We start from the raw sequence: 26,667 nt of genomic DNA, 5'->3' as shown, positions 1-26,667 counted from the left end.
CATATTGATGAGATTGTGATATTGAAGATATCACATTTTTTTCTAAAATTTGTATTTCAATGGTGCAAATGTAAGTTCGATACTAAATTATTAGATCTAACTAGATCTAATTATATTCGCTGTATATAACTGTAGATCATCTACTAAACCACGTATAAAATGTTCAGATTTCTTTTGCACATTGCAGTATATGTCTAGTTTTTGTGTTCTATTATAAAATTAGTGTAATATATTTAAATCATTGGAAAGAGTTTGGGCCCATTATACCCTCCACTTACATTCGGTGATGTTAGTATTTAAAAGTTTCTTACATATTATAGTAATACGGTAATTATATAAATAAAAAATTATACGCCGGTGTTCTCCCGGATCCAATCCCGATGATAGGAAACCTCTGTATATACATCCGGGTATCCAGGAGTTGCACATCCGGAAGCGCTCCAGGATACGATTCCAGCCTGGTAGCCACTGGCGTACAATGGACCTCCAGAGTCACCCTTTAAATACAAATAAGGCTTTCAAGGTTCAAGATATATATTAAACAAGAACATTCAATGAAAGGTTGCCGAACGAAAATATCAAATAGAAACTTGAAACAGCTCCTCAACCAGAGAATCATTAGTTCTATAACTTGACTGTTTATTCCGTGACTAAACACATCTCGTCGTTGTGTTGTAATAAAGGGGTAATAGGTTCGATATCCACTTTAAACTGTAGGTCCAGTCCCGATTCGCCTTTCTGTGTTACAAGATGAACTTAAAAACAAGGTAGTGATTGCTGCTACAACCTTTTCAAGCATTCCCATTGGCTGGTAGCTTTTTGGGGTAGTAAATAATCTGTGGTGGTTAGGTTAGGCAAGTTGGGTTTGGTTCTCTTAGAAGAAGAAGATGACGAAAATGGTTGTAGCAGCAATAACGACCTAAAAACAAAACTGAACGCAATATTTATGCACAAGCGTGTTCAAGAATTTTGTAATCGAGGTGAGCATTATACTTTACACACACACACACACACACAGGCATATATACTTATATGTATGTACAGCGCCACATTCAACCTGGTGGCGGAAAATTTAACTATTTTTTATCGCCATCCTCTTTCCCATAGTCTGCATAGTGGATTCACCAAATTTCAGAGTTCTACGATGCCTCAAACAGGCTACAGAGGGCTCTGAGTTGGGTAACTTTAATTCTGGCCACCCGGTATGAGAGCAAGTTGGGTCAAATGATGGGGGAGACTTCTATGCGAGAATGAGAGAGATGACAGTACCTTTAATTCAAGATTGTACAAAATAATACTTGAAACCTAACTCTACTCACATTGCATACTCCTATAAGACCCTCTGGAAAAGCTGCACAAATCTCAGAGGGGTACGTTTCACCGTCGTAAGCCTCACTGCAGTCGGAGTCACTGACTATTGGAACTTCGGCGAACAAGAGAGAGTTTGAAATAGCTCCGCCAGCCTGAAAGAAAATACAACAGATTAATTTTGTAATGATGTGTTGCAGAGTTCAATATACAGTATTGGTCAAATTATTGGACTCATTGTAAAAAAGAAGTACATTTCCTTACTTTGAAAGTGTTCTAACATATTTGACGATTGGTATAACTTTTTATGGAATTAAACTGTTTGTCTGCTTCGATATAATCTTGTTTTCAATAATCCTTTCTTTTACGTGTCCCAAGAACATGTGGTAACACGATTCTTTGCAAATTCGCAAAATTGCCTGGAACAATACGTATATTGTTTACTATGTTATTTATACTATTTGTTTGGTTATAACAAAGAAAATAATATTAATACTGATTGTTGTAAGGGTGTTCTTTATTTGTATTTCCGGAGCAACATGTAATTTCATAAACCACGTGGTTTGAAGTTTACAAATAAGAGTGATGAAGGATTGTACACAAGAAAATATTAAAATGGGCTCAAAAAGAGCCAAAGGTGGTCATACGAAGTACTGACAGTACTTGCAGTGTGTATAACAATGCAATGTGTATCACAAAACATTAAATCTATTTAATTTCTATACATAAAGTGTTAATATGTGTTCAATTTTTTCAACTAATGAGTCCAACAATATTGCCAATACTGTAAGCTAAAATCATGGACACCTGCAAATAAATACTTGCTTGCTCTTCCATTCTTTCTATTCCTATTTATCTCTATTTTCCTTCTTCTATCGGAAATAGGTTGGAGCTTTTCAAAATTTGCCACAATGGCACTTAGATGACGGTGAACTTCTTCACAACTCTATTTGTTGGGAGGTTTAGGACAATAGAGTCTGTGTGGTCTCAACGACAACAAGACAAGGTTTCAGTTCCAGCTTACGAAAAGTGAAATTCCTGATTGTGCGTTGTTCCTTTTTGTAGACGCTGGCAACACAAAACTGATACATCCCAATCAATCTTTGCTTTCATGAGGAAATACATAAACTTCATATCATGAAACAAAGTAAATGCAGTATGGTTCCTCTCACAACGAGCGTAATCCTTTCCAAAACGGCGTTCGTTATGCGGGACGCTTTTTTCTACAGGTTACTGTAGCAATGAATTTAATCCTTTTTAGAGTTCGGCCCGAAATCGCGAAACATAGTAAAATAAATTGCAGAGAATATAAAAAAATCACCAACTATGTTGGAAATCCAAGGAATTTACTAACTTATAAGTTTTGGAAAGCTTAGTACGTTCAATACAGTTATATATATAAAAAATACGTTCTCTGCAATTTCTATACACATAAAGTGTCTTTCGTTCAATGTTATTTCGGTTTTCAGCACTTTGTTTGGTCTTCCTTTTAGTGTATTTATAACAATCGTTTTTTACACGAATTGTAGCCAGGTAGCTGCTTGTGTATAAAGTTCAGTACCACACGCGCCAGCCCGTGTAAGATAATGAAGTGCCTCTGCTCAGTGGTTAATCATATGTGCGGTTCGTATTGCGGGGCGTTCGTTATGCCAGGCAACACTGTACTTCAATTTTTGATTGCATAATTCTAGTACTTGTTAACCATTTTAGGAAGATTCTCTCCTCCTTCAGATACGTTCTTGGCTATTTCGATTCTTACCTTCCTTAGAAAACATTTTTCGAGTTACCAATGGCTAGAACTTTATTATTACTATACTATATTTATTTCTTAGATCTAGACTCGTACCTTGACATGGTTTATATTATTTTCGTAACATCTCCCGGCTGACAGAACGAGCTTAGCTAGCCAGCCAGCCTACCATTAGCGTAGAGCGTGGGCAAGAGGATTAGTGATAGGTTGCTGGGTTGAGATGACGTCAGAGTTTGCTTGCTGATTGATAACTTCTGGAGTTACAACTCTCTCCCAAGATGCAAATGTGAAACAGTCAGAGATGTTACGAAAATAAACTACAGCTTAATTTGGTCACTGGAAATGTTTAAGATAGGTCTGAGTCGATGCTTCCATTCTTGTGACTTTACTTTCGTATCCATTGCGGAAATAACTTACTTCTATCCTTCCGAATCCGCTAACAACTGCCATCGTTCCTGCTGGCGTGTCTTGACCTTGATCAGGTAGGCTCACTGGCTGGACAAAATCGGAGAACATGAATGGCGGATCAACCTGAAATGAGTGCGAGCCTTGTACATTACGTCATCTATACACAGTATTGGAAAACAAGCTTGGTCTGATTCAGTGGTTTTCAACCCGTGGCCCCCTGGTTGTAATTTAGCGGCCTGCTAAAATACATTAAAACCGTTTTAAAGCTTATAAATTAGGCTACAATTTTTATTCGAAACAATTTCCAGTCATTGAAATTGTTCAAAAGTTAGGTACAACACAAAAAACTTTAAAAAAATATTGAAAAATTCCACTTCTTAAAAATTATTTTTTAAATTGGGCAAAACCACCGACATTATCGAAAAATTAAAAATAACCTTTTTTGTAACTCATCTAATGAGAATTAAGACTAAAATAAATTAACTGCCTATGACGTAAAAAACTCAATATGCTGACCAAGGCAGAAATTTATTTTATTATAAAACATAAACTAAACGTAACGTTTCAACCTTCTAGCAAGATCTTCTTCAGACTCTGTACCAAGTACAAATGTAACAAGGTACAAAACAGGAAGAAATATATACACAAACATTACTCCCCTCCAGACTATTAGAAAGTTGTTCTGGGACATTCTAGCAGGTGGCTTTCCCTTGTCAACTGTACTTTCACCTAAAAGGCTAAACATATTTTCTTCCATCTAGAATGTGGTTGGACTCTTTTTCCTTCATTCTTCTTCCTTCTTCTCTCCTCTTTCTTTCTTTTCCTTTCCACTCTTTCTAACACCTTCTTCCATTCTTTGTTTAACTATAGTCTCCCATTCCAGTTCATTGTGACTTCTTCACCTTTCTTCTCTACTTCCTTGGCCTCCTTCCATTCTCTCACTAGTATTCTCTTCCACCTTCCTATCTGCTTAGCCTGATGCCACTCTATGACATGTCCTGTTTCTCTCGTGTGTTTAAAAATCGCATTTCTCTCTCTCTTAAGTCGTACATCATCTCTATGTTGTATCTACCCGTCTTTCAGCCTCTTTCTAGTTTCTCATATGTACACACACTGACATTCTTTACATTTCACTTCGTAGATAATCCCTTGCTCTTCCTCTTCTCTGTTTTCCTTTTTCTTGTTTGCATTCTTCGCTATTCTTAAGATGCTTCTCCCTCTCTTCCTGTAAGTTTTAATTCCCGCTTTAAAATATTCGACTTTTTCTGTCCTTCGTTGACTGCGCTAAGCATTTTGCAGACAATTTTGAATGGGTTGTGAACCAGTGGCTTTAGGGTTTGAACTGTCTTGCTTGACAATGGAGTTATGACCGTTGCAAAGGGGTTGAACGGTACAAGACGGAATGGTTGCTGTATAATTGGCAAAGATATACGACGTTCTAGGAGTTTGTGGAGCAACGCGCGCTGCGGCAAACCGCTGCAAACCCTTTCCCTCTCTCGCGTTCATTGGTCGAGTTGCTACTTGTGCGGACAACTTGTTTCCTTTCGCTTGCTCCGCAGACTCCTGGAATAGATTATAGATGTACAGTCAACGGCAAAGATAATAGAATGTAAGTTGCTCATCGCTATTTTCATTACTGTTTTATTATCCTGTGCTGTTTTAAGATTGTCCTCTGCTTATTGACTTTTTTTAAAAACTTCAGTTCATTATCACATTGTGTAAAACAGACTAAATGTACGTGGTGATGGCAGTTCGCCTATTGTTTCTTTTGCCGTTGGGTGTACAATATACCAGAGGTCGCCAAAATACATTTCGTTCACAAGTATTAGGCTATTCATATTATTTCTGTAACAATTACGACTATGCCCTTACCTTTAACACGGCGACGTCAGCTGACAGGTCAGGATTATTGTAGTCAGCGTTCACGATAGATTGGACAACTTGGTGGCTGTCCCCATCTGACAGGAGGCTTGTAGTATTGCACACAAGGATAAGGTCGGACACATCAACGCTACGGAAACGGAGAATGCGACTCAGCAATGTAAAATACTTTAATTTGTCAATGTATAAACGTAAAACTGAAGTTTGGAGAAGAACGGTTGTTTTCAGATTAAAACCGCAACATAGAGTGCAGCTACTATTCTGAGTGCAGGGGGCTTTTCTTTCGTCTTATCGTCATCCGTAGGCCCAGTCTGGATTAGGTGCACGGATCAAGTGAAATTACGCTTCTTGAGCCTCATTTCGGGCAGGCTTAACAATTTACCACCTCGATAATGCGTTTCCGAGTAGTCATGTCAGTGACGTCATTGATCAGTAAATTTTTTACTTGTACCAAATAACGCTCACATAAAGTTTGTTACTGCACTGCCCTGCCCTGCTCTCCAGGTGTCAGGAGATTATAGAATTACCGAAAACATTCTACATTATTCCAACGATAACCTCAGAAAGGACGGGGACTTACTTGTATTATGAGCCGAGCCTTATTCGGTACCAAGGAAAATGTACAATTTTAGAAGATGTGATAATTAGACCTTGGATTTTTAGGTTCTAAAAATTGTGCTTTTAGGTTCATAAAATAGGCTCTAAAATCCTAATATAAGCTCTAAAATCATAAAATAGGCTCTAAAATCCTATAATAGGTTCGAAAAACCTTAAAATAGGTTCGAAAAATCCTGAAGTTAGTTAAAGAAAAACTTAAAATAGTTAAAAATTCCTGAAAAATGCTAATTAGGTATAGTCACCGGCAATGAAAATTGAACACCTATTTCCTGAAATACGCACTATGTTGCATAACGTTATGTGTTTTGCCTAACCCTACGGCGATGGCAAAACTTACCATTGGAAATTTGCCATTTAAGTCCACTCTTCGCTTTATAGTTAGGCAACAATCTTTTTTCATGTTATTCACAGTCAAACTCAGCAATTTTGTCTGTGAGAATCATCTTATATGCTGAAAATAATCTTCCAACAAAAACATAGTCAGTGGTGCAAACTTCAATGCTGAAATGTTAGTTTGCAAGGCGTGAATGCCACAAAGCACCGAAGTGACGTGAAAGTGAGCAAGACCACACAGATCAGACCACTTTGGATTGCACAGGTAACAGTGGCGCGAGACAATTTGCTTCGATTAGAGCTTTGAAAAATCACCATGGACTTGGAGGAAGGGAAATCGACAGAGAGTATGTTTTATACACGTTTGTCATTGAATTTTTTCGAGACTAAACAAAGCAAATGCCTGTGTGACATAAAAATCCTGTAAAATCCTTTAAAAATACACAAAAACCTAAAAAAGGCTTGATTTAGGCGCATAACCCTAAAATAGGTCCTGACAAGCAAAATAGTTTTTTTTTAGGCACTATAAAACTTCATCAGTTGTGTTTCTTAATGAAACGCTGACATAACTTATTATTTCTTACATACCTGCAAAGAGACTGAAGAGTTTTAGATTTTTACTTGAACGTGTGCTCAATTTTCAACCGTTAAAACGATGCAGCTGCGACAAGATTCATAATGGAACATAAATATTGACGTGATGGATGATTATATAATAACATGCTACATGAAATGATTAGACATACGAAGATACCGAAATATGGCAATGTGAAAAAGTGACAAGTTGTATTTCGGAGCATTTGGTGCAACGATGAACTTCCAAGCGTCAGCAGATGTGGACTCACCCCTGGACGCAGTGAGCGGCCGTTAACGCCCAATCCTCGCTCAGTACGGACGCTCCACAACGAAAACCGCCATTGTACAGCATTATCACCTTAAAGAAAAGCAAAAACACTAAGTTGACAATCCACACTTTGTTGTTTGTATTTTTCACACCAAAACGATCCTTTTCTTTCTGGATGACCCTCGTATTATAACTAAACATTAAATCCAAAGGAAAATAGTCCATTCTTCTAGTATTCGGTTCTATAGTGAATAAAAATGGAATGTACTGATGAAAGTTGTTCAAATCTCGTTATTGTGTTTAGTAAATTAAACTAGTAAGTTATCTTAATAAACAATATTTTGCTACATGCACTTTCATATGTATTTGTGCACGTACTACGACTATTACTAATACTACTCTCTACATGTGAGTATTGTGATACATAACTGTAAGCCTTGTTGTGTTGTGTGATTTCTTATATATACATGCACAAGACATACAAAATACGTAGGTTCAAATTAAACAATATAACTTTAATACATGGAAGCTATTCACGTACATCTTACACACTGTTACTATAACAACCAATCAATAACATGCTATAGAATACAAATTCTTCTTCTTCCTCTTATCATACGTCTATCAATAACAATATAATATACCGGGTGTCCATAAAATCCCTTTACAACTTCAAAAATTCACTAGAAATGCAAATGATGAGAGATTTGAGTGAATGTTTTTTATTGTACTAGTTTACTATGAAAGTTTGTACTAATAGTCAATTTGTGTATGTCAGATAACATTGTGAAGAAAGAGAGGTCCTCGAAAGAAAAATGGCTACTCCGCAAGAAAAGGCACAATGTGTGGCGTGGTTTATTGAAACAAAATCTGACACTCAGACTCGGCGAATCTTCAGGACTAGGTATGGGAAACAACCACCAGCACGTCCATTAAATTTGTGAATGGCACAGGAAATTCATGGAGATCTGTACAATTTTTGATAAAGCGAGAAGTGGAAGGAAACTAGTATCAGAGGAAGACATGAAACATGTAAGACAAGCCTTTGTTAATTCTCCGAAGAAATCTATTTGCACTGCTGCCAGACAGTTACAGCTACCACGATCAACAGTGCACAAGGTCCTACACCACAACCTGCGATTGTATGCGTATAAAGTGCAAATGTTGAATGCCATCGAGCCCAATGATAAACTGAAACGCAAAATGTTTGCAGTGGACATGCTTAATTGAATATCGGAGGATGCAATGTTCCTCAACAGAGTGTGTTTTACTGGTGAGGCAACATTTCATGTTTTCGGTAAACTGAACACGTACAATGCGAGAATCTGGGGCTCAGAAAACCCCCATGCGACAATGGACACAGTCCAAAGGTGAATGTGTGGACTGATGTTCAATTGAATCATTGGTCCATTTTTCTTTGCGGAGCAAACAATTACTGCAAATGTTTACCTTGACCTTTTGACTAAATATGTGACACCACAACTGGGTCATCTTCAACCAACCGTCCTTTACCAACAGGATGTTAAACCACCACATTGGGGATTAAATGTTCGTGACTTCCTGGACCAAAAATTTCCCGGTAGGTGGATTGGACGGGATGACCCTATTCCCTGCCCACCTCCTTCACCAGACATAACGCCCCTAGATTTCTTTCTATGGGGCTACGTTAAAGACACTGTGTATCGAACAAAGGTACGGAACATTACTGACCTCAAGTAAAGGATCACTGACGCCATTGCCACCATTGATGAGGCTATGCTAGAGCGGACATGGCACAAAATCGATTTTCGCCTTGACTTCCTACGTGCAACCAATGGTGCCCATATTGAGGTTTATTAAGTTAAGAAAAAAACTTCAATATATACTGCTACTATGTGACAAATTTCATTTAATTATCTCTTCATATGTGTTTGGAATAAAAGTTTGAAGTTGTAAAGAGACTTTATGGACACTCTCTAACTAACTAACTAACTAACTCCCTAGCCTTCTTAAACCCGAAGGTTCATGGCTGCAGCAACACAGGCCTTCCATCTTTCACTATCTTGAGCAAGTTCTGTATACTCTTTTCCATCCCTACCGATTTCCCTTAGGTCCATCTCAACGTTGTCCCTCCATCTTCGTCTTGGCCTTCCTTCTTCCTACAGGTCTCTTACCATCAGGTTTCCCAACAAGAATCCTGTAAACTCCTCTTTCCTCTCCCATTCGTGCCACATGGCCTGCCCACCTAAGTCTTCTTGATTTAATTATTCTAATAATATCTGGACATGAATACAAATTATGTAGTTCTAAATTATGTAACCTTCTCCACTCACCTGTCTCCTCATCCCTTTTAGATCCAAAGATTTTCCTAAGGATTTTATTTTCAAATACACTCAATTTATGTTCCTCTTTCAATGTAAGGGACCAAGTTTCACATCCATATAATACTACAGGCAAAATTACGGTTTTGTATATTTTAACTTTTAGTTTCTTAGATATTGAACGAGAAGACAAAAGTTTATGAAGAGAGAAGTAACATGCATTTCCTGAATTAAGCCTACTTTTTATTTCCTCTTTAATATAATTTTCATTTGTTAATATTACTCCTAAGTACTTGAATTTGGAAACTGGTTCAAACGAGTTGTTATCAATAATTAGATTTTGATTATTACCTAACACTTGGTTTCGGCCTGTAAGCATATATTTAGTTTTCTCTTTGTTAACTTCCAAACCTATCTCTTTAGCAGTTTTGAAAAATGTTTTAGCATTATTCTTAATTGTATTCACATCATCCTCCAGTAAGTCTACATCATCTGCATATGCTAACAACTGAGTCACACCATTTAATTTTAGTCCTTCTTTAGTTTCTTTTACCTTCCTTACAGCATATTCTAAGGCAAAATTAAAGAGCAATGGAGATAATGCATCTCCTTGTTTTAACCCATCATGAATTGTAAATTTGTCAGACATATTAATACCCACACGAATTTTACTTTCTGTTTCACTGGTGCATATTTTTATCATACTAACAAACTTCTTAAGTATTCCAAACTCTACTAATATATTATATAATTTATCTCTTTTGACCGAATCATATGCTTTTTTGAAATCAATGAATAGCTGATGGACATTTTGATTATATTCCCACTTTTTTTCAAGTGTCTGTCTGATGTGAAAAATTTGATCTGTAGTTGATCTGTTACGTTTAAATCCACATTGATAATCACCTATAATTTCATTAGCATATGGGGTTAGTCTTGTTATAAGAATGTTAGACAATATTTTGTATGTTGTTGAGAGTAGAGAAATTCCACGGTAATTATTGCAGTTCATTTTATCACCTTTTTTAAACACAGGAACAATTATGGATTCTTTCCACTGTTGAGGGATTTCTTCTTTATTCCATATTAAACAAATTAATTTATGAATTTGACATATTAATGAATTTCCACCATATTTAATTAACTCAGCTGGTATTAAATCAATGCCAGGTGCTTTGTTATTCTTTAGCCTTTTAATAGCATCTTTAACTTCAGTCAAGTTAGGTTCTGGAACTAAAGGTTCTGCTGTGTGGACTTCATTTACTTCTGATTTATCTCCTACATGAACATTTAAAAGGTCATTAAAGTAGTTCTTCCATCTATTTAGAATATCGCTTGGGTCCGCTAGAAAATCACCGTCTTTATCTTTTATCAAGTTTACTTTAGGTTGCCACCCCTTTCTAAACTCATTTACACCTTTATATAAATCTCTGATCTTTTTATTTTTGCTGTTTATTTCAATTTCGTTAATTTTGCTTTTCAAGTAATCTCTTTTTTTACTTCTAAACGTGCGGTTAACTTCTCGCTTTATTCTATTATAATTGTTTAGATTTGTATCATCAGAGTTATTTAACCACCTAAGTCTAGCCTGATTTCTTATTTCTATTATATTATGACATTCATTATCAAACCATGGCTTACTTTTTCTCGGTTTATGGTATCCAATACTTTCTTTAGCTGCTGATTCTATTGCATTACGTATGGGCTCCCAATTCTTATTTACGTCTGTTTCATTTATATTTTCATCATCATTTAAATCCTGCAAAACATCAAATCTATTTGACAGTTTAATTTGGTAATCTTTCTTAATTCTTTCATCAGTAAACTTTCCTGTATCAAATTTTATAACTTTTAGATTTTGTTGCTTATGATTTATCACTGAGAGTCTTTCTCTTAATTTAGCAATTACTAAATAATGGTCACTGGCACAGTCAACACCTCTATGTGTACGAACGTCAATTATACTAGTATGCCTTCTCTTATCAATGAGAATATGATCTATCTGATTATGAGTTTTACCATCTGAAAAAGACCAGGTATATTTATGGATATCTTTATGTTTGAAAGTGGTACTTTTCACAATTAAATTCTTTGAGGTTGCAAAAGTAATCAATCTTATACCATTATCATTACTTAATTCATGAAGACTTTCTTTACCAATCGTGGGTTTAAATGTCTCTTCTTTGCCAATCTGTGCATTACAGTCACCTAACAGAATTTTCATATCATACTGAGAAAATTTGTCAAAGACCTGTTCTAACTCTGTATAAAAATCATCTTTAGTATTATCATCTTTATCTTCCGTTGGTGCATGTATGTTTATTAAAATAATTTTACACCACCTACCCTGTAAAACTGCATATGATATCCTATCATTAATAAATTCTACTGTTTTAAGAGACGAGATAATTCTATTATTTATGAAAAAGCCTGTTCCAAAATTATGATTTTCAGTACCACCATAGAAAAAAGTATAATTTTTAGTTTTACAATTCCCTTCTCCTGGCCACCTAACTTCCTGGACAGCTACTACATCTAATTTATACTTAACTATCTCATTAACTGTACACTGAAATGCCCCAGGCCGGTAAAGGCTCAGAACATTCCAGGTGCCTAATTTAATATCCATATTCCTAACGTAGATCTTATCCTTAGTCCAGGGACCTCCCAAAGTAGTCCCCACCCGGAGATCCGAACGGGGGACTATTTTACCTCCGGAATATTTTACCTTGGGAACATCCATGGCCTTATATTGCTGTTTCTTGACATTTTTTTTTACAGTGCAGAGTTGTCAGCTCTACGCCTAACCCCCAATATGAATGGAGGAACTACTACACAAGACAAACACAAACACATTAGACAGCACAATTACTACACAAGACGAACACAAACACATTAAACAGTACAACTACTACACAAGACACACATAGACACATCACAGCTATAACACAATATAAACACAAACACACCACAACTACTACACAATATAAACATAAACAAACTACACACCACAACTACTACACAAGACACACATAAACACATCACAACTATAACACAATATAAACACAAACATACTAGACAGCACAACTACAACACAAGACACATATATACACATCACCGATACTACACAAGACAAACAGAAATACATTAGACAGCATAACTACTACATAAGATAAACACAAACACACTAGACAGCACAACTACTACACAAGACAATCCCAACCATACTAGACAGCACACCTACTACACAAGATAAACCCACATACAAGCACACCACAACTACTCACAAGACAAACACACCTTTATATATATTGTCACGTACACAAACTGCATTGCTATTCTTTGAAATAAAGGACCATAGATGGCAGCATGCAAAAGGAACAACGGTTATATGAGGTGATGCATATTCAGTCTAGAAAGTGGGTAAGAGATGGCACCACCCAGGAGAACTTATACGATTGTAAATAGAGACAACGGAAAGAGTAGATATGATGAAATAGTGATTGTATATATTAATACTAATTATGAGGAAATAAATAAATAAATTTAACATAATAACAGGATATAAATAAGGAGAAAAGGGGAATTATCATTCAGTAACGGCATAAGTTATTAATATACAAAAGTAATGAAGTCGAATTGTAATTTCGATTGGTACTATTATCGTATGGGTGAAACACCTACGAATCATATATTTCGGAATTATTTATATTGCTAACGTGTTGCGGAACATTTCTTAAGGCGAAATAATGCATTTCTAACTAAGATAATGTTTATTTTCTCTATTTACGAGTACTTACTGTTACTTGTTGTTTCGAATCTGTAACACATTATGGCCGTGATAGCATACTGGTTTAGGGGGCGTTCTGAGAGTGTTTTGTCGATTTATGCAGTGGTGCAACCTCGTTCACCGGAAAATATCTACTTTCGTACCCCTACTTGAAATTATGCTAATACGTCGCATTTACGTGTAGAACTTGTAAAATAACCTTGCGATTTACCACGTTCATTGTCCATAAACAGCAATTCGGAACCATCTTCCTTTCGCAATTCGGAACCATCTTTCTTTCGCAATTCGTTAATGCTCTTCCTTTACGCACAACACTCTTGCAACCTTGAATATTGACGTCAGACGAGGAATGCCTACGTGGTTAGGTTAGGCCTGTTAGGTTAGGTTCCATTAGCATAAATACAAAGAAAAAATAATATTTTCGCTAAGAGACGCGTTACCTTTGTATTGCCTAACATGAAAAAGGTATCCTGTGACGTCAGAACACAATGTTGCTAGAGTGTTGTGCGATAAGTGACACCCATTCGGGTCGGAACCATCTTTCTTTCGAAATTTGTTAATGCTCTTCCTTTACGCACAACCATCTTGCAACCTTGAATATTGACGTCAGACGAGGAATGCCTACGTGGTTAGGTTAGGCCTGTTGGGTTAGGTTCCATTAGCATAGATACAAAGAAAAATTATTATTTTCGCTAAGAGACGCGTTAGCTTGTATTGCCTAACATGAAAAAGATCTTTCCTGTGACGTCAGAACACAATGTTGCTACAGTGTTGTGCGATAAGTGACACCCATTCGGGTCGGAACCATCTTTCTTTCGTAATTCGTTAATTCTCTTCCTTTTCGCACAACAATCTTGCAACCTTGAATATTGACGTCAGACGAGGAATGCCTACGTGGTTAGGTTAGGCCTGTTAGGTTAGGTTCCATTAGGATAAATACAAAGAAAAATTGTAAAAACAGCTCTCTCCTGTGACGTCCGAACACAATGTTGCTACAATGTTGTGCGATAAGTGACACCCATTCGGGAAAAATGGCTTGTTCCGAACTCGACAGGTGGTTCTAGTGAAAACACGGCGAGGCTGAAACACTGGCTACGGGGTTGCATCGTCTTAACACACGGAACATTGTACTCTTATGCAAAAAGCAAATGGCGGGAGCAGAAACAGCGTGTCGGACAGAGATTTTCGCAGAAAACAAAACGCATTCACATTAAAATGGATCAAATCTACATTCAGGAACTTCCAAAACGCTCAAGAAAATGATTTCCGTAAGTACTTTCTCCTGTAAATTTGAAGGAAATTTGAAGGAATCCGTTTTGCCCATACGATAATGTTACCTTTCGATTTTGTGTCTATTACAGTTCCCACGAACTGAGAGTTTCGTGTGGCTTTTGGGCTGTCTTCCCCAGGTGTAGCGCCATTTCACGGCAGCACCCAAGCACATTTGGAAGCGTAAAATTGGATCGACAAAGAAAAGGAAGAAAAAATATTATTGATTACAAGAAGGAGAAGCCTTAGCGATTATAAGAAGAAGCCTTATTAATTGCATGAAGAAGGCACCTTAATCATCATAAGAAGAAGATACTATATTGATTATAAGAAGAAGATGCTATATTGATTATAAGAGGAAGATGCCATATTAATTAAGAGGCTATAGGAAGAAGATGCCAGATTAATTATAAGAAGAAGATGCCATATTAATTAAGAGGCCATAAGAAGAAGATGCCATAAGAAGAAGAGGCCATATTGATCACAAGAAGAAGAAGCCTAAAGAAGATTAGAAGAATAATATTGTATAAAAGGATTTACAAAGATATTAATATTTGTATATAATTATTCAAGAATATAGTACGAATTGTACCCTCCGTAGTGGGTTAAATCTGTTGTTTCCTTTCATATATGCTTAGCGTTAGTAACCTTGGTCTGTGCCCAGAGGTATCTCATTGTTTCTACCCTGTGCTAAGCTGGCAGATGCTCACGCGAGGGACGTGGCATTGATTAATGGCGCCCAACGTGGGGCTCGATACAGACCAGAGGTTGAAATAACGCGAAGAACAAGAATTTGGAAAGATAAGTAAAGCAAATATGGAAGAAGGAAAATATATATGTTGTGGCGAAGAAGGAAATAAGGAAGAAATAATACAGTGTAAGATATGTGAAGATATGAAACACTGGTTATGTGAAGGAATCCGCAAAGAAAAATATGAGATGATATGTGAAAGGGGAGAAGGATACGAATGCAAGGAATGCAGGAAAGTAAAGTTAAAGGAAAAGGAAGGGAAGAAAGAAGAACAAAATACTATGGAGATGTTGATGAAAATGATGATGGAAATAAAAGAAAGTCAAGATCACAACAGCAGAAGGTTGGGAGAGAAAATGGAAGAAGTGGCAGAAATATGTGAAGAAAACAGGAAAACATTTGAGAGAAAGAAGAAATGATGAGGATGTCAGATAAAAGATATGAAGAGACTAATAGAAAGATCGAATGGGAAGCTTCAAGGGTGAGTGAAGAATGTCAGCAGAGGAGTACAGGTTTAGAAAACAAAATTTTGGCAAATAAGAAGCAGATAGATATTAACATCTCCAAAATAGAAGAAGTAGAAAGCAGAGTAGAAGAAATGAAAATTGTGACAGAAGAAACAATAGTAAAAGAAACTTTGAAATTCAGAGAAATGATAATTAGAGAACGATAAGAAGTTAGGGAAGAATTAGAGGAGAGTAATAAGAAAATACAAACCCTCGAAAGTAAGATCGACAAAGGAAAGAAAGAGAGTAAAGTACAATGGAGAGAAATAATTTCTAAAATAGAGGATATGAGAATACACGATAAGCCAATATGTTTCAATAGAGAAGGAAATGATGGAAAAGGAGAGTACGAAAAGAAAAGAATAAAAAAAGGAAAGTAGTAGTGATGAATCGAATACAGAAGAGGAAATAAAGCATGAAAGGAATCATCAGAGAAAGAAAAGGAAATGGAAAGGTAGTGAAGAAGGGAGCGACAATGGAAGATGGTTGGACAAGGTAAATGGAATTAATTTGGAAGAGGAAAGATATAAGACAAGAATCCCTAAACCTAATGAATTACAACACTTGCCCAAGTTTAATGGAAATATATCTGACAAGTGTCCACAAAAATTCCTGAAGGAACTAACAACTAACTTGAAGCTATTGAGGATACCAAGAAATATGATACTAGACTTAATTGAAGGATGTTTTGAAAAGTCTGCGGCAGGCTGGTATCAGTTAAATCAGCACAAGTTTGGAACATTCGAAGAGTTTAGTAAAAGATTTTTGGAATAATATTGTAGTGAGGAAATTAAGGAAAGGCAATTGGAGACATTGAAAAGAAAATATATAGATTGGTCCAAGGTTGAGAGTTTGGAAGCACACACATGGGAAACATTAAGGAGCTTCCGAAATTTGAATGAAAAGTGGAACGAGGAAGAGTTGGTTAGACAAGTGATACAAACGCTACCAATATGGACACAAAGAGCGGTGGCTGTAGTAAAGATAAGGAAGGTGGAAGATTTGATAGACTACCTCAGAACAGATGATATGCTGAGAAAGACTCAAAGGTCATGGGATAAGGAAAAGGAAGGTAGATATTATCCTAAGAGGCATCATCCTGAAGAAGAACAAGGTCCAGAGCAGAAATTCCGGAAACAAGAATTCGGGATTAGGAATATTGAGGTCAGAAATGCATATAGAGGCAGAGGAAGAGGATTCTTAGAAGATAATGGAAACGGCAGAAGGCGAAATAATGTTCAGGAAGAGCAAAGAAATTATGATAGAAGGAATACAGGACCGTGGAGAGGAAACCGCGGATATAGAGGAAGAAATGATTATTGGCAAAATGTGAATCAAAGAAACTCAGAACGAAGGACGGAGATAGAAGAAAGGCAACCTAGAGGAAACAATCACAACGAGAGGAACGAGAGGGGAAATTCTTAGTTAAATGAAGAGCGAAGAGAAGCAGTGGAATTAGTCAGAAACCAAATGCAGAACGAAGTAGGAAATGCTGGGAGGCAGCAGGTAAATGAGGAGTCGAGGAACATGGAATCGGTCGAGAGGCTAAACTTGTAGAGCTCTCGCAGCAACTCCCAGGTGTGAGAGCGAAGGAAACTGATAAATATATGAAGGGAGAACATAAGATAAATGAAGAAGGAATTATGAAGTTATTTTTAATTGGAGAGCCGAGTTTTGAAAACTTAAAACCTGGAAGATCATTGTATGTGGAAGCAGAAATAATTGAAATTCAGGTTAAATGCTTGATCGATTGTGGGAGTGTTGTCGAAGTAATGAGCTATAAATTTTGGCAGAGAATTAAAGAGAAATACCCACGAGCAAAATTAGACGCTTCTGAAAAGGACAAAGTCAGATTAGTTATGGCTGCGGGAAATGAAGAATACAAAATTCAGGGCACGGTACGCATCATGATGAGCATCAGAGAAGCTAATTTCGAAGTAAAATTTTTGGTGATAAAGGGTTTGAGGTGTGATATAATCCTAGGAGTACCTTTCTTAGAAAATTACAATGGGCACATACACATAAAAGAAAAAAGGCTAAATATAGAATCAATGGAGAACATGAAAGTAGATATCCCTATGGAGGATGAAATAAAAGGTTCCGAGAGCGAAATAGGCATTAGGAAGCAAAGTCTTGTATATCAGAAACATGATGCAGTGTATAAGAAGAAAGACTACGATGAAATAATTGATATTGAAAATGTAAAATGTGAATATGAAAAAGAGGTCGAAATAGAGGACCATAAATACAAGGCATCGAAAGAAGAAATACAAGCCAAAGTTGATGAGTGTCATTGGATCTCGGAAAAGAAAAAGGAATTTTAAGATATATTTTGTTGAAACATAGGGGAATATTTAGCCAACGCCCAGGAGTGACGGATGTGGACACCTATAGGATTGAGGTAGACACAGCGAGTCCAATAGTGTCAAAGCAATATCCTATACTCTTTGCAAAGAGAGAAGCTGTAGAAAAGGAATTCAAGAAATGGTTAAGTTGGGGGATAATAGAGAACTCCAATAGCGTACACGTAAGCCCAATGCACGTGGTAGACAAACCGGACGGAGGTGTGAGGCCCGTACTGGATTTAAGGGAGCTAAATAAACACGTGCTACTTCCCAGAAATCAAGTAGAAAGAATAAATGAATTACTACACACTTTTTCAGGCAGCATATACTTTACATCATTTGATATGACTTTGGGATATTTTCAGGTAGAAGTAGAAGAAGAGTCTAGAAAATATACAGCGTTTCGATATGGATCAAGGTTATTTCAATTTAGAAGGCTTCCATATGGTTTAAATTCATCAGTGTCAGCTTTTATGACGGCTCTAAATAGAATATTTAGTATAGAAACGAGAGAATGGCTTGCTATATATGTGGATGATATGTGTATACATACGAAAGATTGGGAAACACACATCGAAAAAATAGATTGGGTATTAAGTAATTTGGCAGAAGCAGGATTGACTGTCAAATTGGAAAAATGCTCTTTTGCAAGGAAGGAAATACGTTTCCTAGGACGTAGTATCTGGAGGTGAAATAAAGATGTGTCCAGACAAAAATGACGCTATAAGCAAGTTCCGTAGGCCAAACACAAGGAAACAACTCCAAAGATTCCTGGGAGTATGTAATTGGCGATCAAAATTTATACACAATTTCGGAAGCAAAGCCAAGCCACTATATGAACTTCTCAGAAAACACATAAAATGGAAATGGGAAGGAGACGAAGAGGAGGCTTTCCAAAGACTTAAGCAAGACCTTATACAAGCACCAGCCATAAGCCAACCTGATTTTGGGAAAATGTTCTTTTTAGGCACAGATGCATCAAACATTAGATTGGGAGCATACCTATTTCAGAAAAACTAATCCAATGAAGATAATGTAATACAATATGCTAGCAGAAGCTTGAAGAACTTTGAAAGAGCGTATACTATAAGTGAGCTAGAGTGTTTGGCGATAATATTTGGAATAGAAAAGTTTTCTGCATATCTGAAAGGCAGAAGATTCAAGGTGGTATGTGATCACAAGAGTCTAGTTTGGCTAAATTCTGCAAGACAGTGGAATGCAAGGCTTACGAGATGGGCAATATTACTGCAACAGTACAGTTTTGATGTCATAGATATAAAAGGAAAGGAAAACCATGTTGCAGATACTCTAAGTAGAGCACCTTTAAAGGGAAATCAGGAACCAGAGGAAGTGATTAGGCTAGAAATCAACGCTATCGCTGAGGAAGAAGTAAATGGTATTAAAGAAGAGGAATGGCGAGTTGGAACAGAGGAAGATGAGGAACTAAGGGAGATTATCAAGGTGTTGGAAGGAGAGGAAGGAAACAAGAAAACAAGGATTTCTAAGATAAAGAACAGATACAAAGTTATAAATGGCATCGTCTTCCAAGTTAGTTATGAGAATCCGAACCAAGTAAGGATAAGTGTTCCACGAACCTTGATAAGAAGAGTACTCGAGGTAGTGCATGAAGGATCTGGCCACTTCGGAGTTGACAAAAAGTTGAGATTAGCTAGAAGATTTTACGTATGGAAGACTATGAAGAGTGACGTTGTTAACCATGTTAGAAATTGTACAGTTTGCGTACAAACTAAACCATTAAAGATAAAATTCAGGAAAGAAGGATTACATATTATCGCGAAATGGCCATTAGACATGGTTTCTATAGATCTAATAGAACCATTACCTAGGTCTAAGGGATTTTTGTATATATTGACGTGTGTGGACATATGTAGCAAGTTTATCATGTGCTATCCGTTAAAGAAAGCCACAACCAAAGAGATAGTCAAGAAGTTGGATGAAGGATTCATCAAACATTATGGTAGTCCAAAGAAAATGTTGACAGACAACGGAACTCAATTTACTTGAGAGTATTTCAAGGAGTATCTATATTTCAAAGGGATAAAATTGATTAATGTAACAAGATATCATCCAAGTTCAAATCCAATTGAGCGTTACAATGGAGAGATTGTGAGGTTACTCAGAATGTACTGTCATGATCATCATACAAGATGGTATGCAGTAATTAACAGGATAGTTCGATTATTAAATAATTCTATATCAGCTGAGGCAAATATGAGTCCGACAGAGATTTTCTTGGGATATGAAGCAGAGCCGATGATTTTTGATGATTTAGAATGGCCGAAGAAGGTTATGGAAAGAGGAACAAGGAAAGAATTTTTCAATGATCTGTATAACAAAAGAAAGAAGAGGACGTCAAAAGAGGAAGTGAGAGGAAAGAAGATAGAAGTAAAGAGGGGTGATATAGTTTATTGTAAAACACACCCAATAAGTAAGGCCACTGACCGTACAATTAAAAAATTGTTTTTCAAATACGAAGGTCCGTATATTGTATTAGAAACGTTTAGAAACACTATAGTTATACAAGATATGGTGACAAAGGAAGTAAGAAGAGAAAACTTAGATAATGTAAAAAGATATAATTGTACGGAAGACGTTAAACAAATGTTGAAAAGTACACATGAGAAGTGAATAGTAAGAATGGATGTTGAAGAAAATTTTTCCTTGCATACGAAACTTCTCAAAAGGAAAAATTTTGCCCAGAGGAGGGGAATTTTGTGTCACGTACACAAACTGCATTGCTATTCTTTGAAATAAAGGACCATAGATGGCAGCATGCAAAAGGAACAACGGTTATATGAGGTGATGCATAAAGCAGTCTAGAAAGTGGGTAAGAGATGGCACCACCCAGGAGAACTTATACGATTGTAAATAGAGACAACGGAAAGAGCAGATATGATGAAATAGTGATTGTATATATTAATACTAATTATGAGGAAATAAATAAATAAATTTAACATAATAACAGGATATAAATAAGGAGAAAAGGGGAATTATCATTCAGTAACGGCATAAGTTATTAATATACAAAAGTAATGAAGTCGAATTGTAATTTCGATTTTGTGTCTATTACAGTTCCCACGAACTGAGAGTTTCGTGTGGCTTTTGGGTTGTCTTCCTCAGGTGTAGCGCCATTTCACGGCAGCACCCAAGCACATTTGGAAGCGCATACATTGTAGCTCCAAGCTAAGGTTAGCGCCGGCTAGGCGGCGATCTTTAACTAACCGCTTTCTCTTTGTTTGTTTGGGGGATTGATTTTATTAATATTTCCGTAAAATTGGATCGACAAAGAAAAGGAAGAAAAAATATTATTGATTACAAGAAGGAGAAGCCTTAGCGATTATAAGAAGAAGAAGCCTTATTAATTGCATGAAGAAGGCACCTTAATCATCATAAGAAGAAGATACTATATTGATTATAAGAAGAAGATGCTATATTGATTATAAGAGGAGGATGCCATATTAATTAAGAGGCTATAGGAAGAAGATGCCAGATTAATTATAAGAAGAAGATGCCATATTAATTAAGAGGCCATAAGAAGAAGATGCCATAAGAAGAAGAGGCCATATTGATCACAAGAAGAAGAAGCCTAAAGAAGATTAGAAGAATAATATTGTATAAAAGGATTTACAAAGATATTAATATTTGTATATAATTATTCAAGAATATAGTACGAATTGTACCCTCCGTAGTGGGTTAAATCTGTTGTTTCCTTTCATATATGCTTAGCGTTAGTAACCTTGGTCTGTGCCCAGAGGTATCTCATTGTTTCTACCCTGTGCTAAGCTGGCAGATGCTCACGCGAGGGACGTGGCAATATGGACACCCTGTATATAATATAATAATAGTACAGAGCATAGCAATGAACAGATACAGCACCACGTCCAATATTTCAACAATTAGTTCACAACACATCACTAATTATCTACAGTTTAACAGCTATTGTTGTTAAAATTTAACGATAGCAGGTTATTCTCTCTAGCCCTGTATTTAGGAACCTTGTAGGCAAAAGCTCTTAAGAAATAGTTTATCATTCTCTGATGAAAGCATTTTCTTACAAATACAAATACTCCTATGTATACAAAACTTGTAAATTAAGAGATTACAACCACTCCACAAATTAACATGTCACATAACAACTTTTAGTTTTCATGCACAGTAATCAGGCAAATATTTTCTGAATTGATTTTACTTTGACTTGCTGAACTCCATAATTCACAGCAATATTCAAGTATGTATATATAAACGCAAAAACACATACAAGTTATGCACTTATTCTATGTACAAAGTTATATGTAACCTGTATACTACAAAGGCTTATTGGAGAGAACAGCATATGCTGAACCTCACCCACTCAAATAAAGGACAACAGCCAAATCTCCAAAATTTCAAAGGTACCCCCTGACGTCTATAGTCAGACATCTCATTCGCTCAAAAAATTGAAGTAACTTATAGCCAGAGCTAGGAATTTTAGGTGCTGCACCTAAAATTTTTTTGTGTGAAAATGGGTAAAAAATGACTCATCCCCAAAATAAGCACTTATTGAACTCTACTCATGGTGTTTCGGTTGCACCTTTTTGCATCTTTTTCACAATCTCAGAACCTTTTCCACCTTTTTCACAATCTCAGAACCTTTTCCACCTTTTCAGCCTTTTTGCATCTTTATCATTTTTTTTAAATGCAACTCGCGCGCTGTTTAACCCCACCCACATTCGAGGCACGGCTTCTTGGCACGCGATTCTTGTTTACAGCACAACAATGAATTGGCTTTCTTCAGTTCTTGGACGTTAATGTAGTGAGAGTGCGGACTTTAAACAGTGCTAACAATTGCTAGAAGTTGTGCTCTTTTTGTCCTATGCTGTATTGTTTACGAATTGTTGTAGGAAACCTGTTTTGTTTTCCTTCTCCAGTCTCAGCGAGCAAGGTTACTGCAGTCTGTGATCGACTGATTGATGCATAGGATTGGCCTGTTCACCATGCCAAAACATAAAGAAAATGTTGGGAAACTGCAGGACATTGTTAAACAGTTTAGCGGTGACTGCATTCAGAGTGATGGATCTGTTCTGAGGTGTGATGTGTGTGATATTTCTATTGCTGTTGCTGACAAACGCCAAAGCACTTGGGTTGTGCAGAAATAAAGCACGTCAGGAATAAAGAACTACGAGATGGTAAAGGTGGCAAGCGACAGCAATTCATTGGTGAAGCGCTTGCATCTTCGAGTTCCAGAAATACAAATGGATTTTTTAGTGAGACAGCAAGGACATTTATAGTGTGTGGAATACCTCTTTCGAAACTTAACAATCCTGTCATGAAATCATATTTGCAAAGATATACTGGGAAGTCAGTTCCAGATGAGAGCACCTTAAGGAAATCTTACCTTCAATCTCTTTATGAAGCTAAAATCTAGCAGATCAGGCAAGTAGTAGCTGACCATCCAGTCTATTTCATACAAGATGAAACCACAGATAGGCAAAACAGGTACGTTTTGAACATTTTAGTAGCACCTCTCAATGGACATCAAGTGAAATCCATGCTTTTAAAAACTTATTTTCTCGGCAAACCAGATGATGTAAGTGTAATGCAAAGTTTCAATGATGCATGTTTTGTATTGTGGCCGGAGGGCGTAAAATATGATAGTGTGTGGTTAGTTCTTACAGACCAAGCATCTTACATGTTAGCTGCATTTTCTAATCTGAAGAATATGTATCCTAACTTAAAACATGTGACCTGCATTGTTCCTGCTTTGCATCGAGTTTGTGAAGCTATTAAAGATGAATATACATATGTGAACGAATTTGTTTCTAGCATTAAGAAAATACTGAAAAAGGCTCCTTCTTGAATACAGAAGTACGTAGAAATTAAGAAACTTCCACTACCACCCTCTCCCATCCTCACTGGATGGGGTACATGGTTAAAAGCTGCATTGTTTATTTGCAATCATTTCCAGTACAATATCGAAATTTTTAGATGCTTTGTCTAGTGATTCCTCAGCTGTAGAAAAAGCCAAAAAACTTGCACTTAAACAGGAATTGCAAGATGAACTCTATATTGTACATGGCTTCTCTTTCCTTACTACTGCAATCACAAAACTGGAGGGGCATTGTCCTGAAAAAGAAGCACAGTGGGCTGTTTTGATGGATGTGCAACGAGAGCTCCAAGGGGTCGGGAAAGAGAAGTTAGAACAAAGTTTAGCCAAAAACCCTAATGTTCAAGAAGTCGCAACCAACAAGGATGTGGATTACCAGTTGAAAACAAAATACGCACCACTTGTGTCTGTTGACGTTGAATGTTCTTTCTCAACTTACAAGTATCTGCTTAGTGACCGCAGATGTAGCCTCACTCAGAAGAACATAGAAATTTTGAATGTAATCTGTTTTAACAGTTTTCTAGATGACTAATTCTAAGCAAGTAAGAAGAAGCATATTTTCCTTTATGTCGCTTTCTAATGTATCAGAGAATTTTATTTGCTTAGTTATATTAAAACTAGAGAATACTCTATGTGTTAGTTGAATCATATATGTAAGCACTGCTAACAATAAATTTTACATCTGAAAATTAGCACCTATTTTAGCACCTTTTTTGTACAAAAAGTGGCACCTTTTTTGCACCTTTATTGGCAAATTTTTGCACCTAAAATTCCTAGCTCTACTTATAACGTTACCTGATAAGGGAATTGTCCAAATGTGGCTTCAGTACCGTTGACAATTCGATTCTCGGAATTCCTTACTTCGTCGTGGATCTGTTGGGAGAGGTTCCCTGCAAGATGGAACGTAACATTGTTCGTTAGCCACATGATACAATATCTCGTCAACCAATCACGTTGATTATCCCTAATTGACTTACCTGTATGTTGAGTCAAAATAGTGTTTAAGCAACTATGTACAAACGGCAAAAGAAACAGTACCACCACCATTTTCATTCGGTCCGAATTCCACAATATGATGACAATGAATTGAAACAATGACTTCAATAAGTAGAGAACAATGCCTGCTTCGAATCAACATAGTTTCATTCCTTAAAACAACACAGGATGTAGAATAAAAAAGTAATGAAAGTAGCTCTGGACAATTTGCCTACCATTACCTTTGCCGTTGACTGTACGAGAGAAATGACATCAAGATTGATGCGATGCAATCTAATTAATTGTTGTGGATGCAGGCCGTAGTCAGTATTTTATTTCTTGAGGTGGGACTCATCCCTTATCAGCAGCCGCCATCTAAAGGCGAAAAAGTGAGGAGGATAGAAGCTCTGAAGACGAATTTCTCAGTATATTACAACCTTAAGATGCTTAATCCTGCTAATGAAGTAAAATTAATTACCACTATACACTATTTAAATTAGATGTTTGTAGGAATTCAAGGGGCTACGGCCCGCAGAGTCCCCCTGGCTACGTGCCTGTATAGATGCATTTTCCCTAAAATACAGTGTCCTCTGATTGGCTAATACCAACAAACGCACACCAAGTGATATCATAAAGTGATAAAATTGACGGATCTGTTCAAAGAGAAGAAACGAAATCCGAAATCCAACCAGAATATATTGATATTGAACTGAGTTTTCATAATTTTCTCATTTTAGGCACTCAAAAAGGCCTATTGTCTTCGAAATAGGTACTTAGGACTAGTATAGGCAAAACAGGCACTATAAAACTTCTGCATTCCTCTCAGAAACAGTATGAATCAGGTTTTAAACATCTGGCTAAGGAACAAAAAAAAGACATTGTATTTAGGGCAAAACCTCAGCAGATATGCCATCACTTTATCATCCAACATCTTCATAGCGTTTAAGGCACGGAGAATGAAAATGTAAAATATGTGATTGATTGATTGATTTTGTTTATTTAATGTCCCATTTGACTAATCACAACGATGGTGATAAAATAAAATGGATGACGGTACAATGACAAAAATATTGACGAGCCCCACAGACGCTATAGCCTCGTTAGTCTGCAAAGTGCAGTCCTAGGTGTACTACTTGCAAGGGATTATGACATTTTGGGTGTCTTCTTCAAGGGACGCTCTTTGGCAAGACGTTACAGATGCGAAAATACTTATTTCTGTGTCTCACCTGAGGATCCACAAGAGGCGAAGAAAAACAAAACGATCAACCGTCGCAGCATGTTGAGTCTGCACAGAACTTGGGCCCAGTGTGTGCATGTGATGATTTGACGCCACATGATACCACTCATCACGTGTCCATCACTACAATCTTTAGATAAAATCAAGTGGCTCGCTTTATTGTTCGAACACAATTGAAGTCCGATTATGTACAAAGTTCGCATAACAGCCAGACATCTATCTTTGGGTACATACAGCGTGTGTTTTAAGATTTGAGTCATTTATAAAGCGAGAATCAATTGTAAAGGCTAATAGGAAACTCGAAATAAGGGGAATTCCATGTGATTCTTACGTGGCAATGGACTCTTACTATACCTCAGTGGCGTACCAAGTTTTTTCGTAAAGGGAGATAACACCTCAAAAGGGGATTACTTCTTTTAGCTTAAGTTTTTAAATACATCTTAGCCAAAAAAGTTAAATATATAAACA

General features: G+C 36.7%; 1 protein-coding gene across 1 annotated transcript; it reads right to left on the bottom strand.

Moving 5' to 3' along the window:
- On the bottom strand, positions 1-26,257 carry LOC146004274 (trypsin-2-like). The gene is made up of 7 exons (XM_083142974.1): positions 26,189-26,257; positions 24,783-24,877; positions 7,144-7,232; positions 5,339-5,477; positions 3,476-3,589; positions 1,320-1,463; positions 1-497 (listed from the first exon to the last, which is right to left on the bottom strand). The coding sequence occupies exons 1-7, from the start codon at positions 26,238-26,240 to the stop codon at positions 348-350; spliced, it is 783 nt and encodes a 260-aa protein (XP_082999100.1). The 5' UTR covers positions 26,241-26,257; the 3' UTR covers positions 1-347.
- Positions 26,258-26,667: the final 410 nt, after the last annotated feature.

Source organism: Lepisma saccharinum, chromosome 21, assembly GCF_977018435.1.
Source record: "Lepisma saccharinum chromosome 21, izLepSacc3.1, whole genome shotgun sequence".
Taxonomy (NCBI): Eukaryota; Metazoa; Arthropoda; class Insecta; order Zygentoma; family Lepismatidae; genus Lepisma; species Lepisma saccharinum.
Note: the sequence above shows the minus strand (reverse complement) of the source record. Positions and strands in the feature narration are given on the sequence as shown.